We start from the raw sequence: 24,572 nt of genomic DNA on the forward strand, positions 1-24,572 counted from the left end.
TATGAACAACTCAAACTAATTATTGCCAAAAACCTCATAAAAAGGGGCCCAGAAAACAGCAATTTCACGTGATTTTTAAATCTCGTCACAACTCCAGTGTCCAACGACATAGTGAATGTCCCGTGGAGTACTGGAGGCCAATCCTGGTCCCTCGAGTGGCATGCCGTCACTCTGCGTGGCCCGTTCGACGCCATATGTGACCACGCCGGCAAAAAAACGTCCCAACTCCATAATCATTTAAAACAAATTCCAACTCTAACTTCGACCATATAAAGTTCAAAGTTGATTGGTGTTACAGCACGAGGGTGGGTATGGGGTGAAATCCCAAAGGCGACGTACGGCACAGTGCTCATCATTTCCCCATTGTCTCGTTAGACAAAAATCAAAAACAAACACTCGCTGTAGGGATTTTCGGATCTAAGTTTCGGATGACTCCCAATCATCGTGTGTGGAGCTGTGATTGTACGTTTGGGATTTAGAGGCTTATAAGCTGTCGCCGTTCAATTTTATATGATTAAGACAACTGCTAGAAACACAAATATAGCCATTACTACCGCACTTGTGAAAACACAGGGGTTACATATTTATTTTATACCCATAAGATAAACCTAGTAAACAAACAGATAAATAAAGGTACAACCAAATATTTACGTTTATTATAAGATGAAGTAAAATGTCCAATAAAAAAATACAATTCTGGCATTTGTGGTTTACTTTTTGTTAACATTAAAAACAAGTGCTACATAGGAAAACATGTTTCAAACATTCAACATCGCAAATAAAAATATTCTAATGCGCAATAAAGTAGAAAAACTTTTTTATGTTGTATCTGTTATGAATCATGTGTTGGCACAATAAACTCCATTCAGATACCTACCGATTCTATTCTGTCATAATTTATTGAACAAGCTGTGTCGGGAGTTATAGAGTTTCGCACTAAATCCAATCACTAAATCAACTGAACGCAGAATTTATTTCCAACGCGAATTTGTTATTCTTTTTCTTTTTATTATTTGATAAATAATATTACGCACCATCGTGTCAGATATTTCAAAAGCTTCCTTCAGCTATGCTTCTATTCATCGAATGTATGCATTGAATTACTCAAGATTTTGCCATGTTTTGGGTAAATGTAATTCTTTCGTGGAAGATTGCGCCTCCGTCGTGTCGCGTCTCCTACGTGACCACAATATCTAATTCGCGCTTGTCTCCAGCCACTCTTTTATGTCTATCATTTATTCCTCCGATACGCAAACGTCAGCATTTGACAAGTACAGTTCATGTCGAATAAATTGTCGGTAAAATTGTACGTGGAGTGAGTTACGACTGTGGACGGGCCCTTCGACTCCGCTGTTTTGCTCCGGACCGACAGATTTATCGTTCGCTTTGTTTTTGAAATTTTCGCCTCCGTAAACGTTTTCCCTCCATATCGGAAACGTCTATTTCGATCTGCATTTATTTGCTTGACAGAGAAGCTGTCATTAATACCTCTCTGACAATTTTCTGTTCCCGACAAACCTCTAAAGCTCGGAAACGTAGATAATACACCCCATATTGAAGATTATTTCTAATGCTCAAACTCGAGACGCAATAAACTAGCGCGATGATAATAAAAATGTTCAACTTATCCCTCGTGTTCCCGTTGTAAATTTAAACGGAGATGGGCAAGCGATTCTAAACCTTAGCGCAATTTATTAATGTCACGATAGAACATTTTAATTTTAATAAAACTGAACATCGGCACGCCCGACCTATTTGTCAACCTTCTTTACTTTTGCTGGTATGAAATCATACAGTCTCACTTTGCGTAACTACAACACTAAACGCGGAGCGCGCGGCAGTCGACAGAAAGCGTACTTTTTGATTAGAACGCTAAGACATAAATTCGCACGATAATCCACGTCCGCTCCCGTATGAAATATGAAATCCCCGAAGGACGCCGCGCTGGATTTAAGCTTTTCTCTTTAAAGTAATAAAGGTGTGTTTTATTTGAACTGCGACGGATTATATTTGGGATTTGGACGACGAAACACGTAGGCGAACCATCGCTCATGTGACAAATTTCTACGTTTGCCTTAACGCGGGCCACCGTGTTTAGAATATTATATCTGAAGAAGGGACCCTGGGAAGTCATATTGATTTACATAAGGAAAAAAGCTGTACAACTCTGGACAAATGAAATGAATCTTGAGTGACGTGGAAACGTACGCTATATGAGAGGAAGTATTATTTTTCACCTGAAGCGGTTCTATGTGTATTTATAGCGAATTTATTAGAAATTCTGTTTTATCTCTTTATGCGCCTAAGTCATCACGTTTAATATTCAAATGTTTTCGAAGGTAAAGGGTTATTTTTGATGCTCACGAAAAACGAAAATTTTAGTTACGTTATCAAGCCAAATCACCCAAATGTTTCTGGTACTAATAATATCGCACTAGCCTGACAAAGTTACGTACCTACCTCTATTCAAAGTATAACAAAATGAAAACTATTCAATAATGAAGTTACATCAATACCACCAGATCATAACCTGACTCCATATTATCGTATCCATAAAATTCCTAATTTAGTTTATCGATAAATCAATATGCGATGTCAACGTTCTCAAGGGGTGTGCAGTAACGATTGTCTATATGCCTCTTTTTTGCACCAATTGTAACTGTGTCCCCAGGGAGGAGATTTGTCAGTTCGTTTATGCGACTTTGTCGAATTCAAATCGTAGTTTTCTTTCTCCTAGTAACGAACTGGCAACAATACGTGCGGAAAAAGGATTTTGCGTTTTATTCTATGTATATTTCGTTCTTTTTTGTGTATTTTTGGCGCAGTACACGTGATTCAGCTAGGTAAGCAACCCACCAATTGTATATTTATGAGTTCACTATTACGTTGTATAGATTTTTTTCATTGTAATACCGTTTTTGAGTTGAATCTGTAGGGGATTAGTTTGCACGGAGTTGGAAATTGGTCGTTTATGAATCATTGTTACCATTGAAATATGTTTCGTGTTGCAGATAAAAGTTATGATGTTTACGTCATTTTTCCGGGTAGTTCGGTACGCTGGCAATTCGCCACTAATTGTGCAATATTTTTTATACATTTTAATCCCGATACGGCTTGATATAGCATCGTTCCGCTGAAATTATGTCAATAACCTCTCTATCTATCAACGGCAGCTCTAGTTGAAAACTTTAACAGATAGTAACTGTCACAAAATTAAAAGAAAGTCTATTTTTATAAACCATTCTCCGCGTTGCATCAGCAGTCGCATTCACAATCTTGAGTACCACTCCTGTCACTATTTCGGTATCAGCGTGACTCAACATACATAGATTACTATATTAACAAAGCTGTTTTACATTTAAAACAATGTTCGTTTCATTAAAATTGACCGGTCAACGGTTATCACCGCGGACGTCCTGCGCCGACCTCTTATCACTTACATTATCACCGAAAGAGGAAACAGACAATATTTTTATTTATGTTAGTCCCCTCTGCCCACGCCTGATGCCGCTGAAGTCTAGAATATCCATGAGGACGATGCGCGAATTAGTTTTGCGTCACTTTATCTGAAGGACGAACGTGATTTGTGCAGTGAAACCGAAAGTTTTTTTTTACGAGTTCTTATTGTGAAAGTTCAAAAAATAAACAATTCGAACCTAAAAATAATGTTCTATTTACAATTACGTGGAAACAGTGAGGTAATTAATCCCAGCCAGTGATTAAACCTAACAACAGAGATACGTTGAATGATCAAACACCAAATATCCAATATTGATTAATTAAAAGTACAAAGGTATGTAATCAGCTTAAAATTATCAAATTACAGGAACGTTGTTAATTTATTATAATTAAACATTTAAACTCAATAGATATGACAACGGAATCCTATTGAATACTTAAACGGTAGGTTTAGTTGTACACATTTAGCCAAAATAAAATATTTGATTATGAAAAAAATGACTAACACTATCAAACGTGAATAATAGGTATATTTAAAACGTATGGATAAATATAACACTTTCAGTAAAATAATCTCTCTCTCAAATTCCAAGTCAACCTCTTTACAATATAAACAGGCACAGTAGAAATAAAACAAGCAATTGAAATGTCCATTTCCATAACCCCAAAAACACGAAATGCAGTCATTACAATGCAACTCGTTTTCAATTAGCATTCCTTATCTATTCCTCCCGCCACAACGGGAAAGGGGGTTGGACTTGGCAAAAATTTCCACGTAACGAGCTCATTGTCTTTTATTTTCACCAAAGGGTTCTACCAGTCCTTAATTAACTACTTCTGGAATCTAAAATGAACACTGAATCTGACCATTCAGCGATGTTTTTTTTTAATTTGACGAGCTCGATGGCGCAATGGTTACCGGACTACCGAACTTGAGGTCTCGGATTCGATTCCTGATTCGGTCGACACTTTTGTGATGAGCATGCTTGTTGGCCATGGTCTGGGTGTTTTAATATGTATTTATAATATATGTAGCTATAAGTAGTTTATCAGTTGTGTTAGCACCCATAACACCAATTAATTAATAACTTACCATGGGGCTAACTGACCGTGTGTGAAAAGATGTCCCGGTATTTATTATTTATTAATTAAATCTTTCTAATTAGGTGATAATTTTAAAGCCGTGTTCCATTACCATTGGATCGCATTCAAATGGCAGCAGCATGTAACGGAGTGTTGAAATCACTTAAGTCACGCATGGTTCTAACATATGGCATGGAATAATGAACGTAATTACTAATAATGGGTTCAAAGATTGCTCAACAGCGTTAACGAATAGTGGTACCCATAGTGACCCAATTAACGTTTGTTTTAATCGGTTGTTGATAGTGTACTTTTTGTAGTTATTGAAGTGCCGTAAGATGCAACAGAGAAATTTTAACTACCGCAATATGTACTTTGATTAAGGTTTTTCTAACATCATTGAGTAGAAATAAGTCACCGTGATCTTTCTTTTTTACTTTGATACAAATCCAAAGTTTTTCCAAAACTCCAACTCATCAAATTCTTTGTAAAAAATCTGCAGTTCATCAGACAAAAATCTTGGTGCAGCCAGCATTCCGCTACCCAAGTCCAGTAATGAAGCCGAACCGAAACTAATTTTATTTTCTTCCATTCCTTTGAGTGGGCCTCCCGGGATATTTGCGTTAAATTAAAAAGTTTCCTCTTTACATCTCAAGAGTTTCTCCATGGCCCGTTTATTTCTTTTCGATACTTTTCCCTAATGATCTCATACGATTACTGTACGACTCCGGTTAAAATAGAAGGAAAATATAAATAAATACCGTTAATGAGGTTAGCATACTTCCGAGCTGGCTTTGCCCTTTTTAATCACGACAGATTTCTTTTTACTTTAATTCAGTTCTGGCTTCGGAGTGAATTATTCGTTTTATTATGTGTTGGAAAATATAAATTTACTCGACATTTTTAAGCTGTGAATAAATTTCTATTCATTCTAGTGCGAAATAAAGTTTTAGCTTCACGGGTACTTGAATGTACGTTTATCGTCATCATCCTTTACCACCCTTCAACGAACAACGAATATTTATACACATATTGCTTAACATCATATTTCACAGTGAATGTCTTATTTCTTACGACCGTTTTGGCTATTACATGTAATGTTCCAAAATACACTCTTCTGTATAGACTACCTTATTGACCTTATTTTGATCTTTCTATTTATCAATACCTCCATTACTTTGATCTCGTCTAAGTTTACCGAGTACTTTCTTATTTTTATTCCCAACATTGAAATCATTTCACTGAGCATCCTTATTGTACTCTTTGTCATGTTCGGAAGCCATATTATTCCTAATTATTTTTGTCCTTTCGTTCCGACTTCGTTATGCGGCTTCTTTTTCTTTTTTTATTTATTGTCGATAGTAGGTACCGCCTTTATTTATACGTCATGCAGGATATGTATGAAATGTCTACTTCAAATGTATTCTCTGGGTGTTTCAAGTTTTTTCTTTGTCATGTGTTATTGATATTCTTTTGTTTGAGCTCAGCTTTTTGAAATGTTACATAATTCATTAGGATTTACTTCGAGTACCTCCGAGGCTAACTTTCATAATGTAAATATAGTTCGCAAATTGGTTATTTCAGTCAGAACGTATGCAGTAATAGTACCTATATTATTAACAGGACATGCTCCTTTATAATATTGGTTGAATAGTTACTTCATCTAGTATTCCTTAAAAATATTCCTGAATATGTTCTCACCTACATCCTCCATATGTTTCTCACGTACACCTTATGACTTTCTCCAAATTTCAAACCATCTCCGCTCAAATACCCAGAACCTACTTGTATCATGAGCAAGCTTTAACCATTTTCTCTGTTACCCAGGCCTGGGCCGGCTGCACCCGTACGGCTCGGGCAGCGGTAGCGGTTCAAGCAGCGGCAGCGGGCGGCGGCGCGCGCGCAGCGGCCTCTCCGACTCGCCGACCGCTCCCGCTACGCCCACGTCGGCGTCCGACAACGCGTCCGACGCCACTCTCACCGACTCGGAGTTGCCGCTCGCTAGGGACTCCACCTTGCTCCATAACGGTAGGTTTAATTATATACTTGTATGTACCTACCAGACCACAGAATTTTAAAGTACCGAATTTTTGAAAGGCGAACATAGGGTCGAAGGTAACACGCTGAAGCCTGTTATAGATAATTTTAACACAAATACACACAAATATAACACACACAAAAATATGTTTATTTAGGCAGTACACCAACTGATAATATAGAAAGGCTTCTCTAACAGCAAACTTTAGAGCGATAGAACGATTAATATACCACAATTAAAGGATTCTGCATTTACGGGTGAAACTCATATCATTTCGCATGTATAAACACTTGTCCGTAATTAGGAATTACCGCATTTTATAGTCGTCATCAATTTCTTTCCTCTCTTCCACTTATCATACTCTAAATCTTTCCTAATGAAGGATGTAATAATATGACAGCTGGTTAGACTTTTTGTTCATAATGAAATCTCCACGTGGCGAAGTAATGTAACTCTTGTGAAACAGTTTAAGTTACATTTAATGTGTCGAAAGTAATTAGCGTTTGTTCTTCCGAAGGGTAAAAGTTGTTACATTCTGGTTTACATCTCATATTACTAAGACTGTGTGGTTTTATTTCTTTTACTTAACAAACGGCATAATACCGTATTATTTGTTTGACACCTACTTCACTTAGAAGGTTTCTGTCGAGGTAACGTAATCTTCTGTAGTTTCTCGATTCTCATATCTTATTTCCAACTTATCTTTTTCAACAGTTTAAATCAAAGAGGTTTTCAATCCAAAATTCCTGCAGATATTCTGCTAACGTTATTTATTAGAATTTAAACGGCAAAGCCGAAGGGCTACCGCTTCCCGTGTCGGAGGCTGTGAGGATGCCGCGGTAAAAGTGTTTGCTGGAATGCAAAATGAAGCATGTGATTGCTACGGAATCGCATTATGCCAGTCCTGGATATCGACCCGTGTCACTGGAAAGGATAATTTTATTTTACAGGCTACTAGACCAGTACACTAGCACGTATTTATTTAAAAGTATTTAAAATTTTGCAGTTACAGTCCCAATCTTTATAGCCGCTTTCGGAATATAGAAATCGATGTAATGGCATCAACCCGTAATGTGAGGTTTCATAATGTTGTTCAGCGTGCATGAAAGCGTCGGATTTAATTAAAATATTTTAGGCGAAAATGTTGAAATTTTTGACGTAAGACTTTTAATTTTTCCCCGTTAATATCGCTTCCAGCGGTCCCCTAAATTCATTTAGCAAAGCACTGTGTCACAGAGGCCTCTCGCGACGGTTTCCTAATGGATTTTTATCGTGTCGTGCTCCATGAAAATTGAACAGGAAATCCTAGGGAGTTCCGATTTTAATTTGCAAACCATTGGATTCTATAATCGTCCTAGATTTCATTGAAATGCAATTTAATTGGAATTCTCTCGGTGTGATTTGAATCGACTGCGTTTGTGGGTCGACGTTATTTGGTATTTTATTCAGAGCCACGTAAGTTGTAGGGATTATCTCTTTAATTTGTTTGCAATTTACAGTCTTTATACAAAAACAATAGATATTTACAATACTATTTACACGAATAAACATGTAAAGTGATGCCTTTAATACTTTTATGTTAATATTAGCTTGTGTTTGCAACATTACTCTAGAACATTTCTATAAGCTCCATATTAATGATAGACAAAAGATAACATTAGAATTACCTTGAATTCGCTGAAACGGGATAGTCAAACACAAATAAAATCCCTGATTAATAAATTTAAGTACAAAACTCGTAACGAATTGTCCAAACGAGGCAACATTTACATTTCCCTGTTTCAGGTCAAATGTTTACGTGTTGCTTCCAATAGCGTTAGTTATAACTTGTAGATACAAATTACTAACGAACGTTTCCGATACCCGCCGCGTGTTTTCAATGTTTCACTTTCGTCCCTCAAAACTTTTCAGTTGAAAATTTGGGTCCAATGTTTGTTTACATACAGTTTTTGGGGTCCCAATTTAATTTAAACTATCGCAGCTTTTATTTGTCGTTTAGTACAACATTTGTCGTTCCGCGGTTTGTGCCGACCTTTGTTTGCGGTCTAGAATTTATTCTAGATTCCGGATAATTTGTCCTTACGCAATGGATGTAACGTTTCATCTTTAATTTGGGTCGTCCTGTGTCACTCGAGTTCATTTCCACTCGTTAATTAAACTAAGTGATACGATCCTATTTAACGTTTTTCTGTCTTAGCCAACGGACGTACATTAACATAAGTAATAAGGTAGTTTAGTGTAGTGGTTTCACTTGAATGAACATGTTTTGTTGACAGTATGCCTTGTTGCATAATAAATGGGTAATTATTTAAATTAACTATATATCAACATCACATTCTACCAATGCCCCTTGTCTGTTGTTTTAAGGTGGTAATTGGTTTTCTGTTGGAAGATTAATTAATTAACCTAAAGTAGACATCAACAGAAGTAACTTATTTCATTACGGTTATTTTCATAAGTTAAACATAAACTCAAAGGACCAATTAATGAATTGGTCCTTTGTTAATTGGCCTATGTCAAACAATAAAAGACTCAATAGGCTCCGTTTAAAAACGGTGGCGTATCACAAATCGCTCGAATAGCCGTCATAAACAGGCGACAAGTCGTAAATGTGATCTCGCCCAACGAATGTGTTAAACAATTTGATACGCGGTAACAATGACGTTTTTATGTCGCGATATTTCGGTAAACCTACCGAATGTCGCCTTTAATTGCCGCCATTAAACGCATGCTTGTGACGAATCGCCAACCGATAGATGGATCCCGCTTAATTTCTGAATTACAAACCAATATTTATCTCGCTCACTCTTAATCCCAACTACTGCGCTAGAAAGAGACGCATATGCATAGTGTTTCAGTAACCGTGGGATAATCATAATGAAAGCCGGAAATTCGTTAACGAATATGGCAGCGCTTCGTTAAATTTTATGTGTGTTTGTTTAATGAATGAATGCCTTTTTAAATTTCCATATGGTGCCGTCCTGTTTTAATGATCGCGTCGAGTTGGACTTAACAAAACAAATGTGGAACGAGTGTTACGAAGGATCATTAATCTATTAGTAAATGTATAAGAATAGATAGAAAGCGTATGACGTTATTAGCTCGAGCGTGGCGCTGCTTCTCGCATCTTTCACTATTTTACACCCGAAATTGCGGAATTAATGTTTTCGTATTCATCCATCAAGGGGATACTGTGAAATTTCGTTCGCTCAAGACATCCCCTTAATCCTCAAGACGAATATCTCAAACTCACGGACGGAGCGGAATAATCGCGAGGTTGTGACGAGCTGAAAAAAATTATATAATTCGTCACTTAATCCGAGCATCTTGGGGGGTTAGTCAAACAAATACCTAGTATTAGTTGTGACAAACGCAGGCTTGAGTTTCATGTGATCAAAAATAAAAGAAAGATCATGACATGTTCCCCCCTCCGAAGTTGAACAGAAACATACTTGGGGAAGGCTTTTTTGTAAAGCCATCATTACATCTTTTAGGAGATAAAAAGAGCTCATCGATCTGCCTTCCGATTGCAAAATGGTTAAACATTTAATACGGAAGTTGATTTAAAAAAGTTTAATGGCCTTTTCAACGTCACTTAAGATATAATCATCAGTCGAAAGCCCATTTAATTCCCGATATTGGTGTCTTAGAAACACAAACGATTGGGAGTATATTACAAAGGACTTTGTACCAAAGGGACGATAGTAGAGTAGATTTTCACACTACATTGAGCGTAAAATTCACCCGAAAACGGTAGACGAAGAAAGAAATACTGTAATGCGTAATGAACTGAAATCTTTTACTGCTTTCGTGTGACCCATGGACAAGTTCCGAGCGAGAAGCGTTAATATACACATAAAGTGGTCCAAAGTTAGCTCCTTGGGGAATAACCTGCAGTAAAAAGCAAAACGAATATCAATTCATCATGTTCCGCCTACATTTAGTCATATCGTCATCTTACAAATAAATCCGCTTGTAATTTGTACCAAAAGCTTTATGCGACAAACCATGGCACAAAGCTACAACCTTCTTAGTTTGGTCGAAAGCACAAAGGAGTACCAAGTCGCCAGACCCGAAAAAGTACGAGTCCTTTGAGAGACCAATCCTTTAATACTAATTGAATCATAATTTAGGAGACTGGAAGTTTCTTTTTATGTAAATCTTTTTTCCTCTGAAGGCTCAAAGGCTGGCAACGTAATAATCTTGAGTTTGAAAGGTTTAGAAAGCACTCGTATATTTGGGATTGGAATGAACGTATTTCGTGTGTATTCTTGGAGTATCGATAATAGATTTGTTGTTTATGTTTATTTCTGTAGTCGTTGTATTTATGAGGTAAACATTTATTGTGTTAACGTTATTATTATATTACAATCAGTTAAGGACCTAAGAAGCTTTTTATTTTTGGCTAAACCTTGCCAAAATTACTGACGATTAATCAACCATGTATTTAAATCGGGAATTAAAAATGAAGGCAGTTTTTAGCTACGCGAGGGTTTCATTATTTTTCGGTAATTATTTTAACGTAAACTCATTACCGTCGATTATTTAATGATAATGACTTTATTTTTTTTGTAGTTTACGCATTAACTTAAAAGAAAGGGCTATTCATTACTCTTTGCAAATTAAAGCAAATATATAATTATTTATTTACTATTTTGACTTTGTTATTTAAATTGGGGTTACATTTGGTATTAATCCACGTTTTTGCGTACATATTTTTTTAGTTTTGCAACATCGTTTGCCTACTCAAACTGCTCGCGTCGTCGTTCATCGGTAACATAAAGGGGCCCTTTGCTGATGTCAATATCACTAAGACCGTAACTGTTACAGGGAATAACGCGAACTTTTCCCTCATCCTAACGTACTAACTCCATAACCCATCCAATGTCAGTGTAATATCAAAAGACAATTTACCGTGGCGCACGACAACGGCGGCAGGAGCACCGATAAATCTCCAGGACAATTTCCGAAATTTTTCTATCAGAAAGATTTACACTCCAGTCATCTTGGCGAAAGAAAATCGCACCTACAATCCTATTATCGATCCCTATTCCAGTACAATTTGCGAGTTGCGCGGGCGAGCGCTAGCAATTTTCAAACTTAAATGAAAATATCGGTTGGGGTAGAAGACTGTAGGGAACATTTTCCACGTCTTCAGCTTGTCGATAGTTCACATCCCGTCGAAGCCAGACATGATTCAGTCGGCAACATCCTTTGTATAAGCTAAGTTTACGTCCAGCGGTTTCAGACGAATGTAAACCAATGTGCCGTATTCGAAGAACTACATAAATCAAGCAATTTATTAAACAAGACGCCTTTGTATTCTGCACCCAATTACGTTTACTTAAAAGCAACAATATTAAATGTTTTTAATTAAAACGTATCAAAATTATATAACAGATTTTCAAGGTATCAAAATAATATTTACAATCTTGCTAACGAAACTCAATTACTTAGACAGAAATAAAAACACGCGAGATTATTAAATAAGCTTTTATTATTTCATTTTGATAATTAGAACAAAATAATCTGCTTTAATTAGAACGTGCTCTACTTTATTAAATTCTAATATTCGTGTTACATGCCTACTGTAATATGCAAAGTAGTCAGCTGTATGAAATTTTTAGTAACAACAAACTTTGGTAACTTATGCAGATCATTTTAGTTCAAATAATTCTACCAATGTTAGACGTATTCAATTGATTGATCGTAATTGTTTACTTATTGTTTTGTTTGCACCCAGCGGAGTTAAGTTAGCACTCGATAGACTAAAAATAAAGTAGCTTGTTCTGTGTGTTAAATGTATTAATGCTATTATTTATCACGTTATAATTAGCAACACAATCTGACTTTTTCTCTTCCGATCACTCTTTTTGTAACCAAATTCTCTGTCTTCCCTAGTTTGTATTTCAAATAACCAAAGAATATAAAAGCACGACTGAAAACTTACCCATCCCTTTCAAAACTGTAATCAATTGTTTCCCACCAGCCAGCAAAACAAAAAAGAACTTTACAAGAGCACACTTTACGAACAACATAAAAGCAAAGCAGTTTCAATAGCTAAAATACCTATTAATCATTATTATGACCACGAACTCTTCGATAAAGCTTAAAGTATAGCTAAACATCGAGTAGCTCTTACAACGTTAACGGCTCATTTTGAACTTAATGCTGAGTAATATTGCTTCGAGCGGTGGTTCTGGCCATAGTATTTTATACAAAGACAAAAGCATGGAATCCGGTGCTGAATAAGTAATAAAATATCGACAATATTCACCGACAGTCTGATACCGTTCGAACAATCGAAAATTGGGAGCTGTTATAGTTCGGTGTTTTGTACGTGAATATACGTTTTAGAAAAAAAAAGTCGTGGTGGCCTAGTGGGTAAAGGACCAACCTCTCAAGTATGAGGGCGCGGGTTCGATCCCAGGTCAGGCAAGTACCAATGCAACTTTTCTAAGTTTGTATGTACTTTCTAAGTATATCTTAGACACCATGGACTGTGTTTCGGATGGCACGTTAAACTGTAGGTCCCGGCTGTCATTGAACATCCTTGGCAGTCGTTACGGGTAGTCAGAAGCCAGTAAGTCTGACACCAGTCTAACCAAAGGGTATCGGGTTGCCCAGGTAACTGGGTTGAGGAGGTCAGATAGGCAGTCGCTTCTTGTAAAGCACTGGTACTCAGCTGAATCCGGTTAGACTGGAAGCCGACCCCAACATGATTGGGAAAAGGCTCGGGAGATGATGATACGTTTTAGACAGAGCCCTAATCTGAGTATTCTTTAAATAGTATTTATAGTGAGATTTTTGTTTGACGTTTGACAAAACATACGTTTATACATAGATTAAAAATGTTTTCATCCCTTTTTTATAAGCTTATTCATGTATTATCATGTCGAAGTTTGCAAGTGGCAATATGTTTTAGTACAATATCTATTGATAAAAATTGAAACAGTGAGTGCATTGAGGCAACGCCGATACAAAGGGAGGATATAAGCGAAAGTAGCAATTTTGACGCCCTGCGAAAGATTCTCCCCATTTTTGTACAATTTATTTTGCAACGTATATAGTCCTTATTTCCGTAACATAAGATGGATTTTTGATTTTTCCGAGGGGAAGCTTAATGTTGTACTTTGAAAGCAGATGCCTTGTTCCTCTTTTCTAAGAGGTATCTGGTAAAAATTGAAATGATTGCTACATTGTCGTGTAGTTATCGCTGTAGGTAAAAAATACTTCACTGCTAATGGCTTATTTGCTTTACTAACGCAGTTATCTAGAGACAGAAAGACGAAACGATGTAATAAAGACCTTTACATAACATTAGGAAAATAAATGTCAGCAAAACAAGTCCTGAGACCTACTTACATCAGACAAATGAAGTACAACAGGCACAAAAACTGTTCAGTCCGAACGTGTGACAAAAACAAGACGCGGCAAAAGTAAAGTTACGTGTCGTTTCAAGACGATAACAACAAAATCAAATTCCAGCTTCACAATGTAGTACGTCAAGTAAAAATTTCTGAAAAGAAGTTGTTAACAAAAATACGCTGAGGCCCGCAATGCCTGCGGGGCTATGATAAGGCGGTGGGATCTCTAGTAAGCGCCCGGTCGGGAAATCGCTCCTGCTTGGTTCCAAGATACGGGAGGCAGCGAGTGTAATCTAGTTTTACTTACAAAGTAATACGTATTGATCACTTGTACTTGTACTTCCCCTTCGTCATTTTATTTTAGATTTTTCCTGGTTTCTTACGAGCAAAAAAGTCATCTAACTTTTCATTTAAAATTGCGTGGTTTAGAATTCATACGCATGCACTTTTTAACGCAAGATTTGCAAAACATTTGAGACATCCTGCAATTTAGTCTATTTAGAGATATTATTTGATTTCTTCTTCATTATATTATTTTCTTTTGAGCCTTCAGAAACATTAGCATCTGTGTATTTATTACTATCATATCATATTCTTTTATTACTTATCAATTTGGCTCCCAATTTCTCTTTGGCTCCTATATCTCCATTTACAAGTAACTTGTGGCACAGACTATTCGACACTTACAACCTGTTCGTGGAATACCTAAAGATCCCTCGCCTCACGATGGTGTTTACAAAGAAAACGTGTATTGATGAGTTAATTAAACTCCCTATTCTTAACGTTCGGGTTTTGTGTTTATAAAATAATATTTTAATAATTATTTGAATCTAGACACACGGCAGTGTGTCCGCCAAGTTCGAGCAAAAAAGGCGACACACCGGCCGTGGGTTATATTACACGAACCATTTCGGGCCAAATTCGACCCCCCTGTAACTCAAAATCTATTTTATTTACGCATATCAAATTTCTAGTATCTGTTGAGACCCCCTCACTTATCTAAAATACAAAATTTCATTAATATACCTATTGTAGGTCTTGAGATATTGACGTCAGAAAATCGCTATTTTTACTATACACTGATTCACTTATTCACTGACTCACTCATCAAAAACCTAGACCACTTCCAATGGTCGTATTGACTTGAAATTTGGCATGGAGGTAGGTCTTTATGTCAAGGTAAAGGGAAAAATCTGAAAATGGCCAAGTGTGAGTCGGTTTCAAAATAATGAAGGTGTTTTATACCCGGTGTAAATTTATACCCCTAAGGAACTAAAACGAACTAAATTTATCTATATTTATATAATATATCTTCGAATGGTACAAAGGTTTGTATTTAGTCAAAGTAAAGTAAAAATCTGAAAACGGCCAAGTGTGAATCACTTTCGAAAATAACGAATGTGTAACTTTGATCCACGAACATAATATATGATAACATGTCTTGTCAGTCAGTTGGTAAATCTAGACATAGTTAATCTAGTTCATTTCTTTGTAAGAAACATAGTGCATATTAAAAAATCTAAAAGATAGTATAAATGAGACATTTCTTTAACTAACTTCATCATAAGAAAAAAATAAAATAAACAACCTTACAAAAATAAATGAAATCCCACCCAAAACAAAAATGTGAAAGACTGCCAAGTTCGATAATATGGGAATGCTTCGCCTATAAAAGAAGTGAGATCTGAATAAGTACCAAGTTCCATACACATACCTCAGTTAAAAATAGTTACTTTTTAATGATGATTACTTGGCAAGTTTTAATAGAAAATTAAATACTTGATTCATTGCGTTTAGTAGGTTTATAACAAGGTGTATGAAAACTTGCCAAGTAACATCATTAAAAAGTAACTATTTTTAACTGAGGTATGTGTATGGAACTTGGTACTTATTCAGATCTCACTTCTTTTATAGGCGAAGCATTCCCATATTATCGAACTTGGCAGTCTTTCACATTTTTGTTTTGGGTGGGATTAAATTTTCCTGAAAGCACAACCTGTAATGAATGCCCGCTTTTGTGGTTTGTGTGTATTGTATATTATTATCTCATCAAAGAGGCTCTTGATGATTACGTAAACACTGTTCAATTTAATACTTTCCTACAAATTTTAGGTACTCTCGCTAAATTGAACAGACTACTGCGTACTCTCTTATCTCACAGAATTTTATAGAAATATATTTTGCCTGTGTAATCAATATTTTCCAAAGTAACATTTTCGTAGCATGATCTATTCAATTCACAAAATAACTTATTCATCATAATACTCCTTGGTAAAACTTTTAGTCCCGAATGTATTCTGGCTCGAAAATGTTCAATTCATTCTTTCCAACGTCCATATATTGTAAAGCTTAAACCTATACATAATTCATGGAACAATAAAAACCGATTTGCGTACTTCGCTTCACCAAAATTCCATTAAAACTCTCAGCAGTACCCGCCATATTTTTTACTTTTTTTCATCACAAAAGAATACTCGTGGCCCAAAAAATTGAGTTAATCTTATAACTTTGTACACAAAAGTACAATAAGGGAGACGAAATAAAACAAATAAATTAAATTACAAGAGATTCCTAAGAACATTGTCGCGATATCCTTTAGCAAATCTCATAACATTGTTATATCTTAAACTTTAGTTTTAACAGATGAAATAGAAGTGTCTTGGACAATTGTAACAATGTTATTAAAAGGTCACTGTGTCAGAGTAAAAACTTTTTATTTTTAAATATCTTGCGGATTTTGTAGCCACATGTTTTAGGGTGCTTTTATATACAATCTAGACAGCTTTAGGCGTTTGTATGCACAATCTATACTGCTTCAGTATTGCAAAACGTTGTTTATAATGGTCAATTGACTATATTTTCCCTTTACTGTAAATTGGATAATGACTTCTAGTAAATAACTGACCCCTAATGTACTGGTTGATAGCTTCGTTACGGTATATAACATTTTCAGAATTCAAAAAAGAGTTTTCTTATTCTTGCTTATTTTACCTGCGTCAAACCTGTCTGGATACACAAAGTTTTGATGTGTTATAAACCTTTATATCGTATTTAGAGATTATATCAACCTTAGCATTTCAATCGCTTCAATAAATATTCAGTACCCTCGAAAAAATGGTTCGACTAAATTAAAATACCTTCGTACATTTTTATTTTAGAAATGTGAATAAAATTCGCCTCTAGATCTTTCCAAACATATTTACATTCTACTCTAACCTAATGTTACCTAAACGTCTAACCCATTATAGGCCCCCGAAATGCGCCTCCCTAAAAACGTACGCGACACGTCACAAAGCGACCCCCTCCCTTCCCCCCCCCTCGGTGGGTGCATCGCCAAATGCATCATTACGCCTGCCAGACACAATGCACCCCTATACGCGTGTGTGTGACAAAACATTTGTTGCCTCGTGAATGATGCCAGTAATCAATTTGCAAATTTTATTTCAACACCAGTGAAGTTATACAATTTGGCTACTGTGAGAAATGTTTTAATTTTGTGGTCTTTGACAGGCCAATTTTGTTTCGCTTGGGAAAATCTTCGAAAGAAGTGTTGTGAGGGGTAAATCTCCATCACACTTAACAGTGTTGTTGTAACCATGTGTTTGCAATAGTTAGTGAAGAAGAAATTTATATTTAAAACCAACAAAATGGGTACTATTTCTTAGCTTATACAGACGTCTCTATTTTCTCTTTGTTCACTTACAATCTGGACAAGACAAACAACCACATCCACTTAGTGCTTTCTCACACGGAAAACACGTGACCTATATTAGATTGTAGCATCCATTCCATAAAGGATAGCTGTATCCAACCGACCTAGATTTTATTCGATCAGTTTTTCAGAGACTTGATCTCACAATCCTAAACCGATTGGGCCTCACAATGTAGGGCCTCAAAAGGTTCCATCATACACCATTATCGCGCGAGTCAACGCACCCTTGAACTAACCATTATACTGTATAAATCCCTACTTACGTTGCTGTCAATCTCACACCTAAGGGCAAAGAAAGAGAAATCTGGATGATCCCAAATTAGATACGCGGTAACGAGACGGCTTCCACAGCAACGATAATGGGTTTTCTTTGCTGAAGGGAAAAACCAATTTCGTTGCTAAAACATCAAAATATCTAAGTCAAGTTGAGGATAATCCTCGTAGTAGACGGTAAGTATCTTACGTCTTGATATTACTTTGTTTGTGAGCGCGACGCCGCCGGTTACACGTGAATATTTTTATGTGCTGTGAAGTTTGTTCCAGTTGAATCGATGATATTGGAAAAGTTTGCTTTAGCCTTGTATTTTAATACGTGTTAAAATGTATAAGCAGGTTTGGACAGGTTATGGTTTCGCAGAGTTTTAACAGCTCTTCGGGTGTAGTAATCCTTAAAATTAACAATCTTGAGGAAGTCTCAAGAGCGTATTGGGGCCAAGATTTGACTTTAAAATTTAGCCGATGATGGAGAAACGTTCTTCCTGGATATTCTTAGAAATATTATTATTTCTGAAACATTGTCGAGGTCGGTTTACTGGACTTTCCAACAATGAAAACAAAGCTATATTGTGAAACTGTCCGCTACTACTATTCACAATGAGTTGAAGTACACGTAAATAATATTAATTAAATATTATTAATTTATCATAGGTTTATTGTGACTTCTATACAGAATAAGCAATCCATTGCAGAATCTTTTATTGCCATTAGTTGTGAAATATACCTAAAAGTAAAATATTAGAACTCAGTGATGTTATAACTCATAAGGTCATGTTTGCTTTCTATGACTTAGTAATGTAATCGACCTTTGAATCTCACATTACTACACCTACACAAAATGATAATCTCATATGTCATAGTTCTTTTATTCCCACGTAAAGATGAATAATCCATCACTTTTTATGTTTACACAATATATCATCAGCGTATATTTTTTCGTTTCTTCAGTCACATCTGCGGGATTACAGACACCACATCCCGAATGTTTTCATAACTTGTACAAACATTATCTTGCCGGATGAATTAGTTTTATCCCTAAAATAATTCTCCAACAAAAATAATGTATATTCTACTAGTTACTTGTATTTCCATACCTTTCGCTTTCAAAGCACCGTTGCATTATTTATTGGGGAAAAACTTTATATTTTCACAAAATAACCGAGCAGATGCTTGGATCACCTGTGGACGGGCTATTAACATAAGTTTCCATTAAAAATTGAACCCTATTATTTGCGTTGTAGAGTTTACTTTGCCGAAGTGTATTGTGAGTGAGGAGTTATGTTTTTGTTTTTATAGCTGTTTGTAATCGCCTCGGAAAGGCAGTAGTCGGTGTAATTTTCGTTGCGGGATTGTGTCTTGTAGAATGTTTTATTCAAGCGTTTAGAAATATCCGCGGAGTATTTTAATGTTTGTTTATGAATGGTAATGAGCTGTTTATAGTCCCATATGTTTATCCTACTTTGTCGGTGGATCCTTGAATATTTTGTAACAACCCTTCTGGGTAATTTCAGCGAGAGATATATCATCAAATACCTATTTTACAAACAGCATTATTTGAAACTATAAACCACTGACACACACAGCAATATTTCCTTACAAACTTCCAATACGCGTTCACATATAGGTCGATCTTACATGTTTAATTCTTCGCAAGCGATTTTTGGTCCAAAGTTATTAGACACACAAATCTGGCGTCACTCAGTGTCCCAGGGCAATGTTGTTTGTTCCCCGTCCATGTTTGCACAGCTAACTGGATTGCTGCGGACTCCTCATTTATTCACGGCCCCCACTCTGTCCTAGTTACATTAGCCGCAACTTCTGATATACACATTTTACAATTTTGATTAACTTGCTCTCGTGTTTTTGTGTGGTGAGGTGTCTTGGGTTGTGTTTGGGCGTTTAGTTTTGCTTAGGTTTTTTAAAGATGAAGCAGCAAACATTTAAACATAACATTGTCTTTTAATATGTGCATGTACGGAACGAGTAGATATTTAAAAAAAACTTGATATCTACAATTAGTTCTAAGTTACTATGAAGGAAAGATTTTAGATGCGCACACATTCTATTGGTAATCTGCTGACAAATGAATACATTCATAAGTATCGTTATTTCTGCATTAAGTATACAAAAGTGCCTTGCGTAAAAATGATAGGTAACACTTTAATATTTATTTTCAGACTAGGTAATAAGTACACATGCACATATATACACATACGTATTGTGGTAGATTGTAGTAACTATTCTAAGTATATAATTTATTTTGCATATTTTTGTTTATTTCAAAATAGTTTTTTAATACTGTAAGTGGTGTATTGTAGCTGGTATATTCTGCGCCAGCGTTGCGTAAATGGTGACCGCAACTATTCTGAACTATCTATACGCGATTAGAAATGGCGGCTTTTGATGGATCCTGTGGTAAACGTTTTAACAGGGTTTTGATACTTTTAAATAAATAATGTTTCTGTATGTACTTTATGCATTCAGACAAAAAGAGAGTTGTATTAAAAGTGTCTCAGAACTTTGTCAATAACTACATATTTGGTAATTTATCGATTTAAACTTATGTGTTCATTCGACAATAACACCTATAATACTTACTAAGATTTCATACATACTTGTATAATATTCAGTAAAGTATTAATGGGCATTATATTGTATATCGAAAATTTTCCTTTGTATGATGTCAATTAAATAATATTAATAAACAAAATATTCTTTTGTTTCAGGTACGTAATTGACACAATTATGCATCATTCATGTGAACATTGGTAAAGGTAATAAACAGACTCCCAATTATTTGAATTTCATACACGAAATGAATGTGAACGATATTTTTTGGTATCTCATAGGAATTCGTTGGAAATTAAAATATTCGATATTGTATGTTGTAGGTAGTGACGTGACTTCCATTGAGTGAAATTATTTTGACATTCTTCTGGCTATACTTTGAACTCACGGAAGATAGTAACTAACATAAAAAAGCCAAGAAATGTTTTACGAGTTAGTTCCTTTTCATAATACTTACTTAGTCTTCAACAATAAGTATAAGCTACCTCTAAAAGTAAAGTTGAACTAAGACAATGAAAACGATGTTATCTTTTACTTGTTCTAGACTACAGAAGTTCAAAAGTTACTTAGTCAGTAAGTAGGAGGTACTAAAACTTTTAATGGCAAAAACGTTACGATCGCCCCTAAATATTGAAACGTTGGAACCACGGGAAAATGAGTAGTAATCCCACACACGTCCTACCGAGCAAGCGTAGCGAGTAAACGGGTCGATGTCATCAAAAATCCGAGGTTGGCTTAACGTAAACGTGCGCGTTTTCAAAATTGCCTCTCGAGGACTCGTGGGCTGATTAAAATACATAGATGTGATCTTACGTGAAAATGTTCGATCAATGCGCTCATTTGAACAAAATCTCCCTTTTGTTATGGACCTCCGTGGCACGTTGCATATGACATTGTCAATTGTTGATTCGACATAGCGGCATTGTGTTGAAAACGAGATAATTTCGGCGCACTCGGTCGGTATTGTTCGAATATAAGCCGAGTTTTTTAGGACATTTTCTATATGTTTTGTGAATGTGAAAAATGAGTTTAGTGGGTCATTCCTGGTGGTTTATTTTCAATACCTTTCGGCTCTTTTTAATTCAGAAGCTCAAAAAAACTATAAAAACTTTTCATCCATAATTAGGTAAACAAACCAGCTTATAAAGTACTAAAAGTTTTTAATGAACATCTAAACACGCTAAATAAATATAAATATAGCGGAACGATACACATTCCCCCTCGTTAATTAGTTAAACTTTCAGTTATTGACTTGCAGTTAGTTGCTCTGACAAGTGATAAGCCTGGCTTAAAGGGAGCCACCGCAAGCGTTAAGACTATTTATTTTGTACTATTAATTGCGCGGTTCGGTTCTAATTTCCTTTTTGCTCAATTAAAGTTTATTAGAGGGGTAAGTAAATACTTAGTGACAAAGTTTAAGACGTCATCTGTACAAATTGAAACAGTGTTAAAGAGCCGTACGATTATTTTGTCAATAGCCTTTGATGTTATCAATTGTCGATAAATATTTTACACACAGATAGTACTTAGGTACTTAAGTTTTCGGGTAATGTATGATACACGTACTACTAGACCGCCTTACATTTTATTTCAGTAATCTCGCCTGAAAGTTTATTAATTTACTAAAAACACATAAAGATATCTACAAAGAAACTCACAACCTTCTTTGTTCCTACATCCCCAATATAAACACCACATTTACTAGACACACCAGTATGTATTCCATCCCTACCTTTTGATACATCTAAACCCTTAATTACCTTACGGCGCCCATGGGAAATGATCCCGTGATTTATTTGTTACTGAGACAATTTAGTATTGCGCATTTAATTATAAAATACCCATCAGTTACACTCGGGTGCATATGAAACGATTGCTGTTTTATCACTGTATGCAAACGTTACAAAAGTAAATTAACTCAATTTTTCCGACTGCGGAAATATATGCGAGATACATTTAATTTCTAACGCCTTACACTACAATTTCTACAGATAAATATAGAACCTGACAAAGAGAATTAAACAAAAAAGAATTAAACTAAAACTAGCAAAAAAATATTTAATTAATCCTACCAAAAAACCATTTTCTTCGCGCAATTCTAGTCAAACCAGTTCCAAACAGAATAAGGGGACCACAGACGTTCCTGACACATTAGCGAAAAAAAATCTCGACTCTTTTAATTACTATTCCGTCGGACAAGCCACGCCACAGCCAGGCACTGACCGGCCTTTAATTTTATGCTGTAATTAGTTTTTTTTTTCTTCATTAATATCCTGGGATATTAGTTTAGGAGTGACAGCTTATTAGCTGCTAAAACGTCTCAATATCAGGGATTAGGGTAAATGTTGGGAATGATAGGTTTGTGAAATCAGTGACATTTAAGTTGATTTAAAAAATATAGTCGATGATTGAAAATGTGAGAGGAGAATGGTGAGCAATGACACCGTAGACATTTTTGGAATTTCAATCGCAAAATATTATTGTTGAATAAATAAAACAAAATTAATTTAAAAGAAGGTTATTTAGTTCATAAATAAGAGACGCAAATCTAGACATTTCTATTGCATAACATGTAGCTCACGTCCGTGTTATGATTAGTTCTTGCAAGCAATAGCCAGAGGCGTCCGTCGATAAAGTCAATACGATACTGTCGTTATAAATAGCCGACACTGTTCCGAGGAAACATTGTGTACAATACCTGTTATGCTGAAGTGTAATTATTTCACATAATATATAAGGACACGCAACATCCAGTTTTGTATTTTCATAATTTCACGAAGAATTATTTTCACAACTTCCTTGTGTGAAGCCAAGATTTAGTTTTAATTAAAATTATTTAGCAAAGTGCAAGCAAAGGCACGAGATTTTTTTTGGTCCGTCATGTCGCGTATACACAGACTTTAATTTAATGCATATTTCAGAGAAATGGCAGCAAAACAAAATATACTTATCTAAATGAAATCATAAATTAACCGAATACTACCAATTGCACCTCCATTATCTGGCCTCAGATAAATTTCAGTACGAAAACTGGGAATAAATTGAAAGGCAATGATCATTTTCTCCCACGCCTCCCCAGTTTGTTTATGGCCATCTAAAACTGAACGGCTACATCAGAGCGGAGTACCAGGCTATCATGGGCCGGCAGAGGTGTGCAGCGGTCGTTTACATTTTCAATTGCGTCTGGACTCGCGGCCTAGGGCGGTGCATTAACATAATTGCAGCCACTATATTGATTGGCCAGCTTGCGGGCAAGGTACTCTGTAGATGCTACCAATTGCCGTGTAGCTCCGGATTGTTAAGGCTATTCTCCGGGGATTAGATGTTATGTACCTGCTTGTACTACTTGTTGTCTTCGCGATCTTTTTCTAGGTTAAGAGCCAGTCGTTGTTTTTCTCTATTCCTTTGTTTTAATTGTGTTGGACTGTTTTGTTTAAGAAATGTAACAAAGGCAGATGACAAATCACTTTGATACACAATAAAAAGCTGCCAGACTGCCACAATCATTAAGAACTTTTTATTGGTCAGCTTTTGTCCAACTCTATCAAGTACAAAAAACTGCAACATGGCATGACTATTCGGGAACGCTAGCCAACCTTTACAAAATACAGCAAAACATATTCATCAAATAAAATTTACGTCGACAACTCCATTCAATTTCCTGTTTGGCGCAGATCGGTAGGCGTACCGTCCGTCAGTAGCGGACGGTGGCAGCGAGATATGATCACGACCAACATTACGGGACCGGCTTAACATAATAGCTGCTTTAGTCTTTCTATCGCGAAATTGAATTATTTCAATAACAGCCCTACGGTTGTTTAAGTCTAATCGCTTTTGGAACGGTAATGGTAAGCGCTTTATTTTGTGTGTACGATTTTTGGCGCGGCAAAAAGGTCATATTTACTGGTAATTCTATTACGGCGCGGTGTTTGAATTAGAAATGAAAACTTAATTTACATTTAAAGATGTGATTTATAGACTTCGATAAAATAATTTGCTTAACTTGACGAATACATTAAAGATCCAATTATAAAGCTTAATAAAAATTTATAATCAAACGGCAAACGAA

General features: G+C 35.8%; 1 protein-coding gene across 5 annotated transcripts in view; it reads left to right on the forward strand.

Moving 5' to 3' along the window:
* Positions 1-24,572, forward strand: part of LOC124632192 (teneurin-m) — a 202,197-nt gene that overhangs the window by 61,464 nt on the left and 116,161 nt on the right. For all 5 annotated transcript variants that reach the window (XM_047166898.1, XM_047166900.1, XM_047166901.1 and 2 more), the window contains exon 3: positions 6,370-6,570. In XM_047166898.1, coding sequence (XP_047022854.1) covers positions 6,370-6,570 — 201 coding nt within the window. The remainder of the gene's footprint in view (positions 1-6,369; positions 6,571-24,572) is intronic.

The sequence above is a fragment of the Helicoverpa zea genome, chromosome 8 (genome assembly GCF_022581195.2).
Source record: "Helicoverpa zea isolate HzStark_Cry1AcR chromosome 8, ilHelZeax1.1, whole genome shotgun sequence".
In the NCBI taxonomy this organism is placed as follows: domain Eukaryota; kingdom Metazoa; phylum Arthropoda; class Insecta; order Lepidoptera; family Noctuidae; genus Helicoverpa; species Helicoverpa zea.